The 12,127-nt window shown below is 40.8% G+C and overlaps 1 gene segment (V, D, J or C); it reads right to left on the bottom strand.

Annotated features, from left to right (window-relative positions):
• Positions 1-7,755: 7,755 nt before the first annotated feature.
• LOC117965096 (Ig kappa chain V region K29-213-like) lies at positions 7,756-8,425 on the bottom strand. The segment is given in 2 exon segments: positions 7,756-8,171; positions 8,350-8,425. Coding segments are annotated over 2 exon segments (489 nt in total).
• Between the last annotated feature and the right edge of the window lie 3,702 nt (positions 8,426-12,127).

Here is a 12,127-nt window from a genome sequence, read left to right on the forward strand (position 1 = left end):
ACTCACAGGGCTATAAACACTCCCAGAGCACTGAAGCATGTGCTGCCAATGCAAAGTGTCTTTTCTATGCAAATTGTCTTCCTTGGCACAGCAGCCACTTGTAGCCAAGCAGTGCTCTTAAGTTTAAACTCTTCTCACTGATGCAGTTTCTTTGCCACTCTGAAAAAAATAGCTCATAGTTTTGTTTGTGTTGAGTTTGTACAAACACAGCTATTTCTCTCTCTTCTCCCTTCTCTCAAGCAATTCATTTTAGCCACAGCTGTGATTATCTAGCTTTGTTACACAGTATCAATAATTATTAATTGTAAAATATTAAAATCAGACCTGCAGGTTAACAGATCCATCATAAACTTTGTGAAATCAAATCCATTCAATAAGCAAACATTTTGATTTTGCACATTGCTAATGTTGAGTGAAAAGTTTCCAGTTTTTTCCTGTGGACCCCCTGGACTGTCTCTGAGGACTCCAGGTTAAGAACCGCTGCTCTGGATTAAAGAGCATCATTTTATTACTCTCTCCCTCTCCCTCTTGTGGTCACAGAGTGTAGTGCAGTTTGTGCTGTTTGGTGTTTTCTCATTTTAAGGTTGTGGAGAGATATTCTCATGCCATAAGAGACAGGCTCGGCTGACTCAACTTACCATGAATTTTTTCAAAGAGTAAAGATCAGGAAAAATCCCCTAAAAGATGTATTGGCATCTTGATGAATTCAGCGTTTTAATTGGCTGAGAGACTCTAATTGATTTATATTGTCTTTTGAGCTACTTTATTATTACTTTCTTTCTTAGCAGACACCCTTATCCAGGGCGACTTACAATTGTTACAAGATATCACATTATTTTTACATACAATTCCCCATTTATACAGTTGGGTTTTTACTGGAGCAATCTAGGTAAAGTACCTTGCTCAAGGGTACAGCAGCAGTGTCCCCTACCAGGGATTGAACCCACGACCCTCCGGTCAAGAGTCCAGAGGCCTAACCACTACTCCACACTGCTGACACTTTGTGTGACTCAATGACCTAATAAAAGTTTAGTCACCCCAGCAAGTTAAACCAGTTGCCTCCAGATTGTTTTAATACATGCACTCCTTTTCCAGTCGGCTCCATAGCGTGGAACACTCCCTGTTTTTCACAGAACAGGACAGGTATAGAAGCCTCTAACCTGTTCTTAAGAGCGTGATTATGCACATGTTACATAGGATAGCTCCAGTCCTAATACATTGAAACCGCACTCCAGCGACCCCTGTGGTCTGGCCGGGCGCCTGCGGGCTTCCTGTGAGCTGCTTGAGAGCTGCGTTGTCCTCCGACGCTGTAGCTCTTGAGTGGCTGCATGGTGGGGCTGCAGTGTGAAAGGAAGTGGGAGTCAAAACACAGTGTCAGCCACAGCCCTTACATCATAGCACTGCTTTACCTGGTCAGCAGCCAATTTGAAGTTCTCCCTGACAAATTGGTGTACCCGCTCAAGAGACTGCTGCAGGCTGTCAGCGTAGTCCAGAGGATCCTCAAAGATAAGGATGTATCAGGGGTTCCATAAAGCAGCCTCAGTGGTGAATGGAGCTCCTCTCCAAACATCAGGAGTGCAGGTGTACTCTGGGTTATTTCATGTTTAGCTGTTCGACATGCAAACAGCAGCAAAGGGAGGTGAGTATCCCAATCCCACTGGTTCTGCTCTACAAACAGGGTAACTGGTTTTTGAGAGTGTGTATGTACCTCTCCACCATACCATCAGACTGAGGCCTCAATGGCGTGGTGTGTGTCTTCCACACACCCAGAAGTTGACACACCCTGGAGAAAACCTCTGATTCGAATTTACAACCTTAGTACTGTGAGCCATGGTTAGCACTTCCTTTCTCAGGGACCCTGGAACCAACAGCTGATACCTGCAGCATCCCCCCAATGGAGCCTCCCACTTACAATAGAGTAAACCATCTTTTAACTCTATACTGTCCCAAATAGTCCAGTATGCTGTGACGTCTGAGCTGAGGTGTGACACATTTTCCCTGTGGATGCCCCCCCTGTTCTTTCCAGTTAAGCAGAGGAGTGAAATCAAGCTCATGTTGCTGTGCAGCCCTCAGCTCTTCAGCACTGTGATCATCAACAAGCTGCTCGCTCGCAGTGGCTTTGCGTGTTAACCAGCACAGTGGTTCTTGAGCTGTAGTAATTCCATCCTGGTCCTCCTGGGAGCCCTCTGTTACAGCACCCTGCTCTCCTCCCACACTGCTACGGTCCCACTGCTCTACCCTGGTACAGAAACCACACTCAGTACCCAGACAGGGTGGTCTAGATAGAGCATCAGCATGGCCATGCTTTACCCCCTGCTGGTGTAACACTTGCTGCTGTAGGCCTTGTATCCACCTTGCAATCTGGCCCTCCGGGTGCTTGACCTGAAAAGCCATTGGAAAGCAGAGTGGTCAGTACGTACAACAAAAGACCAGCCATACAAATAATGATGAAAGTTCATGACACCTTTTACCACAGCTAGCAGTTCCTTGCGAGTAGTGCAGTAATTCCTCTCCGGAGCAGTCAGTGTCTGGCTATAGTGTCCTATAACCCTTTCCACTCCATCCTGGACCTGTGAACGGACAGCTCCAACTCCCACGTTATCCAGAGTGAACGGAAGGTCAAATCGAAGGTAGCCTAGTAAAGGGGCAGAGCCTACAGCCTGTATGAGGTGAATAAAAGCACTCTCACATGCTTCACTCCAAAGGAACGACTGTCCCTTCTTTGTCAAAGCATGCAATGGCTTAGCAATGTCTGCAAAGGACTCAATAAACTTCCTGTAGTAGGAACATTAACCCAAAAAGCGATGTACCTCAGTTACATTGGTCGGCCTTGGTCAGTTGCTGACTGCTGTTATTTTGCTTGGGTCTGTAGCAACCCCATGCTCACTCATTATGTGGCCTCAGGTAACCCACCCCCTTTTAAAGAGCTCGCATTTGGCTGGGTTTAGTTTTAAACTTGCTTTCTGGAGTTTGACAAGGACCTGCTCTAGGTTAGCTAGCGCCTGTGGGAATGTGTGCGCATGCACCAGCACATCGTCAAGGTAAATAAGACAGACTTCCCATGGCAAGCCTGACAACACCCTCTCCATAAGCCTTTCAAACGCAGCAGGCGCATTGCAGAGACCACGGGTCTTTGGTCTATCAGCTTCATCTACCTCCACCTGCCAATAGCCACTCTTTAAATCTTGTGTTGTTAAACCAGACAGAAGCGCTCAATGCCTGAAGGGTGTCATCTGTTCACGGCAGCGGGTAAGAATCTTTCTCAGTAACCTCATTCAATTTCCTCAGTCGACTCAGACCCTAGTGCTGCCGTTCTTCTTCTTTACTAACACTGTAGGTGAGGCCCATGGACTGCTGGAGTCTTCAATAACCCCCTGCCTTCTGAGGTCTCGAACCATGCTTTCCACCTCCTCTTGCTTGGCTGCGTTACCAGTGTTTATTTTCTGGGTTACTAACGCAGTCTTCCCAAAGTCATCCTCATCTTTACAGAATACATCTTGACACTCAGCCAGCACAGTTTGAAGTTTCCTTTGTTGTTCCTCATTAAGCTCAACGCTGCTCCTTTCACACAAATCTTTTAAATGTTTAGGCAGTGTTCGGAGAACTAACCCACTTTTTAGTCTACGGCAATTCTTAAAAGCACCACTGGATGGCGCCTGACTGCGTGAGCAGCACACTACACTCTCAGCTTGTACAAGTGTTGCAGCTTCCTGTAAAGGGGCTACTTGTATGTATTGGTTCCTAGGCAACTAGGTGTTTTTATGTATTGTTATAAGTGCTTCGTTTTGTGTGTCATGTTTCTTTTTTTAATTGATTGATTAGTGATTTATTGGATAATTTATTTGCTTATATAAACTGCCTCTTTGTTTGAGACGGGGTGAGAGAGGAAGGACCGACAGGTGCGGGGGTCCTGAGATTCGGTGTGCTGCTGCTGTAGAGGAGTGTTCTGGAGACGCGCTGTTTCTGTGTCTGCGGTGTTACAGTCCTGTGTGTATATTCCAAAAGTAAAGTGTTGGATAATTCGAGAGCTAGTCTGTTGAATAAAGTTCTGAGACGTGTGGTTAAATCCCGGTCTCATCAGTTTTGTTTTGTTAGATTAAAAGTGTTCCAGCAGCAGGTAAATGTCCCCACACCTTTTGGTTCTGTTTATTTAAGCTACACCGCGGTGTCCTTCTCCTCTCATCTGGTTTAAACGGGGGGGCGTCTTTGTCTTAAACATACTTTGCTGGCCAGTAATTACGGGTGGGTGAGGTATTGTTTCTTTATTTGTTCAAGCAGATCAGTCAGTTTTTGTGTCTTGTCCTCGGCGCACCGAAAGGTAATTGGTTGTTTGCTTGTTTCTTTATTTTTTTATTTTGCTTGGTGTGTTTGTAGACACGGTAGTGAAGTGATTTATATTTTACGTTGTTGTTAGTTTTCTGAGTGTGTGTAATGAGTAGTTGTTGCTATTTTGATTGTTTGGTTTGGGGTTAATTGGTGCGGTTGAGGGCAGTACCCACCTGATTGACCTGCTAATTAGGTCATGTCATTTTTATTGTGTTGCCTCTTGTTAACATTGAAGTCCTGCCAGTCTAACTAATTAACCCCCAATTTATGTTGTCCCTTATTTTTGCTGCTAAATCTGAACTTTGCCGCTAATTATCTTAAATATAATTAAACTTGTATTGTTGTTGAATTGTCCTCATGTAGTTAATCCTGGTATATTGCTGCTAACGTTCTCTAATACTGTTAAACCCTGTGTGTTTTAACAATCTGGCTTTTGTTGTTGAACCCTTGCTGGGAAGAGCTGTTTCCAATCACCTTCCACTCTTAATGAGAAGTGGAATCGCTGCTACATGTTAGTCTAATACCCCATGCTTTTAAATACTGTGGCTGATGGCTGGCTTTATTTAATTTCCCCTCCTTGTTTTTAGTAAAACTCTTTGCATTTTATTGTATAGTTATTTAAACTGATTTATGTAAATCCTGGATCATTGTAATAAAGCTTTGTGAACTTTTTTTCTGCCTCTGTCATTCCTGGTCACTTTGCCTCTATTCCAAACCTTTTAGTTTAGTAGCGCCCCCTAGTGGCGGTGTTAGGACTCTCATTGGGTGTCACTGGGTGGCTGCTACAAGAAGCAGCCTCACGTGGTTCATCCCGCTGAGGGAGGTATCAGCAATGGATCACTGGATAAAAACAGGGCCTTTAAACAGGAAAGCGAGTGAAAATGAAGCAAGCGGCAGTGGAGTACAGAGGAGACTCGTCAGCCGAGGCAAGTGAGGTATGGACTCGCCAATAATTCCCAAAGGCTAAAAAAAAATATCGAGCATATTCTTTTTATTTAATTGAGAACACATTGACGCAGAGTTAAGCATGTGTATATTAAATACATGCAAGTCCACAGAATCGCTGGTGACATCATGTTAAAGTCACAACTCGCTCTCACCAGTAGTGAAAGCGCAGCTTCAGAAAGCTGCAACAACGTCGTGCTGCCGCACAGCCGCGTGACGCACATAAGCTGCTTGTTACCAAGGCAACTAACCACGCTGAGGTCCCTTTAGTGTTGCTATGGTAACCACAGCTTGGTGTGGCGACACCTACTGGAGCTGGAGTAGTTAGAATCTGCGATTTAAATTCTTTCAATAATGGCTTTAGTTAAATATGATATATGCGACCTGAGAAATACGTTTACAGTAAGATCACAAAAAGAGAGATGTTTAATTGTTTAGTATGGCAGAATAACACTAGCACTGGAGATTTTGAAGAAAGACAGTAAACTATCGCGTCAAGGAGTCCATAACATGGGAGGCAGCTCTGTGAACAAACTATTGTTAATAACATAAAGTTTACGAACGAGAGGAGGTCATTCAGCCCATCTTGCACATTTGGTTATTAGTAGCTTATTGATCCCAGAATCTCATCAAGCAGCTTCTTGAAGGTTCCAGACCCTCACAATTCTCTGTGTAATAAAGTGCCTCCTATTTTCTGTTCTGAATGCCCTTTTATCTAATCTTCATTTGTGACCCCTGGTCTTTGTTTCTTTTTTCAGGTCAAAAAAGTCCCCTGGGTCGATATTGTCTATACTTTTAGGATGTTGAATTATTGAATCAGATCTTTGTGTAGTCTATTTTTGTTCAAGACTGAATAGATTCGATTCTTTTAGCCTGTCTGCATACGACATGCCTTTTAAACATGGGATAATTCTAGTTGCTCTTCTTTGCACTCTTTCTAGAGCAGCAATATCCTTTTTGTAGCAAGGTGACCCGAACTGAACACAATATTCTAGATGAGGTCTTACTAATGCATTGTAAAGTTTTAACAATACTTCCCTTGACTTAAATTCAGCACTTCTCACAATATATCCAAGCATCTTGTTGGCCTTTTTTTATAGTTTCCCCACATTGTCTAGATGAAGACATTTCTGAGTAAATGTAAACTCCTTGGTCTTTTTCATACATTCCTTCTTCAATTTTAGTATCTCCCATATACAGACACAGATCACACTGTAGTGTTTAGATGACTGGATGTGAGGAGCTTTGTGTTAACAATGGGAGAACTGGGCTGACTGGGGAGGTAACTACTGCCTATTTCAATTATCTTATTACAGTGTTATTACATTATAGACAGCAGTGGTGCTCTGGCTCCCTCTTGTGGTCAGTGTGAATGATGGGAGTGTGTGCAGCTTGACAGGGCATTGATGCCTGTTTCCAGGCTATACAAACACAGAGAGGGATTCAATCAAACACTAAGTTCACAGTTTAATAGAAGAGTGGATTAGTTCTATTTGTATATGTGTTCTAAGCGCTGCACTTCTGTTTCAATAAGTGTCACAGACAGTTCTATGAGATCTGAGCTGTGAACACAGGTGGGACTTGATAGGGTTGGGTGACTCACAGTACAGTTAGATTATCCTTCCTGTAGTTTTATGTTTAGCCTCTCAGTGCTTTCCTGCTCTCTAGGAGGGGCATTAGAAATCTGCCTGTTCAGAATGAACTGGCCCATAAGTGTTGAGACATGTGTGCCAGGGAGCTGCTGCACACATAAGGAATGAAGGAGACCAGGTGGGTAACAAGGATGACACAGGAGGCAAGACAATGAAGAATAAACTGCCTTCAATAACGCTGATGTGCTGCTCCTTAAGAAAAAATAAGAACTCACTCAGAAATGTATGAATTCCTCATTTATTTATTTTTATTTAAACTTAGATACATTATTTTTTTATTTTAATAAGTTATAATCTGAGGTATATCAATCTAGTATTAACATTTCTTTCATAATTAAGAATAAAGTGTAAAATTCAAGAAGACATGGTTTATTCATTGTAATTAACAGTAATTTGTGTCTTGATTTTCATCTTAACAATATGTTCAAGTTCAATGTTATTCATTTATGTATTAATATTAGTTTTGAAAATACATTAAAACACATCAGATTGACACAATGAAAAATATCCAGCTGGACTCCACAGAGTCAGGCAGTGTAACTACACATCACTGCAATGCTGGGCTTTGCTGTTTGCTGGACTTCTTTTTTAATATGTTGTCCAGTGGATCATAAATAAATCAATCTCAATATGCATACAGTTCAATTGTTTTAAAAAATAAACATCATTCTGTTTGTATATAGAATGTGTTGCTGATGAAGTGGAATCATTAAAAGAGTAAAATGAAAAAAAGGAAATAATACAATTTGAAGTTAAATATGCAATTTATTTATATATATATTGCAGAATAAATATATATATACATTTACAGAAAGAGAACCAAATGTTTGGTTTAATTTATTTTCAGCTTGTATTTAAGTATCAGAAAATGAACAATGTTCACCTGCAGTCCTGCTGAGGGAGGTTTTTGTACGGGTGTGTAGCACTGTGTGAACACCCAGCTACTGCTGGGGTAGTGTCCACTCAGACAGTAGTAATCTCCTGCATCTTCAGCCTGGACTCCACTGATGGTCAAAGTGAAGTCAGTCCCAGATCCACTGCCACTGAAACGAGTTGGGATCCCAGACTGAAAATTACTTGCAGCATAGATCAGGAGTTTGGGAGCTTCTCCGGGTTTCTGTTGGTACCAGGCTAGGTAGTTGTTATTGTACACCGCGCTGCTGACTTTACAGCTCAGAGCGACTGTGTCTCCTGGGAGAACAGATTTCACTGCTGGAGCCTGAGTCACAGTATACTGTCCACTGGATTCTGAAAATAATAAATAAAAATATAGAAGATTATAATAAATTAACCAACTAAATTATGACAACATATTCAATTTCAAGGCCTTGTCATATTTTTTTCAGAATGTCCTGTTTTACTTGTAATAATTATATATTAAGAGTTGTCACACATTTTTTTAAGTGTTTTTCTAAATGATTCTTACCCTGAGTGCAGATGACAAGTGCCCAGATGAAGATGCTGATAAAAGTCATTGTTGTTGTGGATTCTGTTGCCATGAAGGGCAGCTCTCAATCATGAAGTGTTAAACTCACAGGGCTATAAACACTCCCAGAGCACTGAAGCATGTGCTGCCAATGCAAAGTGTCTTTTCTATGCAAATTGCCTTCCTCGGCACAACAGCCACTTCTAGCCAAGCAGTGCTCTTAAGATTAAACTCATTTTCAGCTGATGCAGTTTCTTTACCATTCAAAAAAAAATAGTTTTCTTTGTGTTGAGTTTGTACAAACACAGCTATTTCTCTCTCTTCTCCCTTCTCGAAAACAATTCATCTTAGCCACAGCTGTGATTATGTAGCTTTGTTACACAGAATAAATAATTATTATTTGTAAAAATCAAATCCATTCAAGAAGCAAACATTTTGATTTTGCACATTGCTAATGTTGAGTGAAAAGTTTCCAGTTTTTTTTCCTGTGGACCCCGTGGACTCTCTCTGAGGACCCCAGTTTAAGAACCACTGCTCTGGATTAAAGAGCATCATTTTATTACTCTCTCTCTCCCTCTTGTGGTCACAGGGTGTAGTGCAGTCTGTGCTGATGGTCTGTGGAATTGCAGTAAAATCCCTTCCCATGCTGTAGTGTTTAGATGACTGGGTGTGAGGAGCCTTGTGTTAACAATGGGAGAACTGGGGAGGTAACTGCTGCCTATTTCAATTGTCTTTTTACATTATTCATCCCCATGTTCTCTCTGGCTTTCAATGCTCTTCAAGCCTGATATCTGTTATTAATTGTTGTCTAAATTGCTATTTCAGGTTTTTCACTCCATCTTATTCATATGATTCTGTATGACACACGCATCCACAATGTTTAGAAATCACATCCTAGCCTTGTATTTAATGTAATATGCTTGTATTTAATGTATTTGCATTGTTTTTTCCTGTTTGTATTTAATGTACTATGCCCTGTATTTCACTGTATTTAATGTATTATGCATTGTTCCTCACAGTCTTGTAAAGCGCTTTGTGATGGTGGTCCACTATTAAAGGCGCTATATAAAATAAAGATTGATTGATTGATTGATTGATTATGGAGAGAAGTGGTGCTCTGGCTCCCTCTTGTGGTCAGTGTTAATATCTGCAGTCTGTGCTGCTTGTCTGGGCCCTGTTTGATGTTTCTGACACGTCTCCAGGCTCCTGCTTCATTTGATTGCCACTCTAACACTCCAGTGTCCTGTGCAGTGTCCAATCCCACATGTCATTTAGAAACAGTGAGACACTGATCCAGTGTGGGGAGTGGCAGTGCTCTGATAAAGGCTTGTGTGCCACTGGGCTCTGTTCAACAGGGCTGGTGTGGATTCTACAGGAGAGAGGGGGGCAGAGAGAAGCAGACAGCAGGAATACACACATGCTCCTTCTTACTGCACTGGGGAGGGGCTGGAGGAGAGAGGGGGTTTGGGGCAGTCGGGGGTGTTAGTGGTGCTCTGGCTCCCTCGTGTGGTCAGTATTAATATCTGCACTGTGTCTCTCGGAGGTCACATTAATGAGTGCACTTTATTCACTTGAACACAGAGCAGCTCCTGTGTTAGCTGTCACTGAATCTCTTTATTCCATGATTTGCTGTATTGAGCTGGAGGCTCAGAGAGTGTTTCCTCTTTCCTATCAGCTGTGTGTTTTGTGTTTAAACCTCAGAGCACTCTGGATATTTACTGACACCCTCCTCCCCTTTCCCAACTTGCTTTTTGCTCTTTCTTTTTGCATTAGGACTCTATAGAGTCCTTTTATGTAACTGTAACACCCGCTAGGCAGGGCTTACGCAGAATTGAAATACATAATCACATTTGGAGTTGGTCTACGCCAGATTAGTGTGTAAAACACTGGACAAATAAAACAGTTACAGGTTATTTAATTCTGAAAGCAAATCAAGGATGGGATCAGAAACACGGCCTCTTCCAATTAAAAAATAATCTTTTATTTTATTGCAGATAAAAAGAAATGGAATGTTAGCAGCAGATTAATACACAGCAGGAAACGTTCAGCACCAGAAGCACACTAAAGTGCGTGGTGCAATAAATACCTGTGAAAAATGATTGATTTAACATTGCAATCATTACAAATAAATACAAATATAAACAACGACTGCTCTGAAAACAACACACAACACAAAACACAGCAGTGTGCGCAGGCAGGGGATGTCAGAGAGCTGCATGCATCATTTTCTGCTGCAAATCAATCTGTAACCCCATTCAACATCATCTCCTGCTTTACCAGACAAGGAGCAGACAAAAGCCTCACAAGACTTGACTAGCTCCTTGCTTACAGTATATAACTCTGTTACCTCAGTCTGCACGTTGACTGACAATGTCCTGTGCGGTTGACAATGAAGTCAGAATGGTTTCTTCCTCTTTCAATGCGATGCATTGGTTGTATCAGCCTGTGAAAGCATGCATTCCACACAGAGCTTCACACTGATAGTGCCAAGTCCTTGCACATACAGCAGCTTCCACAGCTAAACATCTGGCTGTGTTCCTGTCAATGCTACACTTTATAGAAGGAAAACAAAACTGGTTAATTCACCATTGTGATATTTCAAACATTCTACATTTATTTAAAAACAGAGACCATAACTTCAAAAAGCAGACGTGTTTCGACTCAAAAGAGCCATCCTCAGTGTTTAAAAGAAACAAAGCAGACCCAGCCCTTAATATCGTTATTACCAATTAGTGAACATGATTAAACACAGGTTTGTTAAGCAGACAATTCATTATCACAGACATACACTTCATCAAGTAAAGTTTTCAATCAGATATCCCAACATCAATGGTTGGCAAATAAGTTACAATTTGTAACCCAAACAAACCTTAATAGTTATTAATCAATTGATGAAGATGATTAGATACAGGTATTGTTAAACAGCCAGCTCATTACCACAAACATACACTTAATGAAGTGAAATTTACAATGAATTATCTAACCATCAACGATCTGCAAATTGAAACAAGAAACAAACCCCACCCTTAATATAGTTCTTTAAATTGCACAATGGTGAGTTAACAATGTGTTTGTGTGCGTACTCCATGTTTACACACTATTAACACTTTTCTGAGCATCAACGCACCAAATACAAATGAATGAAATGCTTGAACTTTCAGCGTGAGGTTTAAATTTTGCAGCATTACTGATACACTTTATAGAAATAGATTTTTATTCATATTTATTTCACTATATTTATTTCTTTTATAGTTTCAATTAGAAATATATTAAATTGCTTTGAATATATGTAAAGAAATAAAAGAAATCTTGTATATTAATATTGAAATACGTTAATTTGTGTTTTAAACCATAGATTGTTTTAAAACCTGTAACGCAATAGAAATATGTTTGATTGTAATATGCTATGTATGTATGTATGTATGCATGGATATATGTATTAATTTCCTTTATGAGGAGTAAAGTGTCTGATTTAGTTTATTTTCAATTTGTATTTAAGTATCAGAAAATTAATAATGTTCACCTTTATCTTTTCCTTCCTGTAGATAAATCAATAATTCTATTTTCATTTTCATTTGAAACTAAATTAGTAAATATAAATCCAATGATAGCCCTTCAGCCTCTGCAATGTATTAGAATACATGAATAATCAAGATATTTACCAGATTAATCTTGTCTTTTATTTTGAGCCCTTGTTATTGAGCTCAGTGTTTTTGTGTGGAGTTGAGCTACTCCACAGGCCGGGTCCCGTTTCATTGCCTTCACCCTCAGCACCTGC

Source organism: Acipenser ruthenus, chromosome 32 (genome assembly GCF_902713425.1).
Source record: "Acipenser ruthenus chromosome 32, fAciRut3.2 maternal haplotype, whole genome shotgun sequence".
Taxonomy (NCBI): Eukaryota; Metazoa; Chordata; class Actinopteri; order Acipenseriformes; family Acipenseridae; genus Acipenser; species Acipenser ruthenus.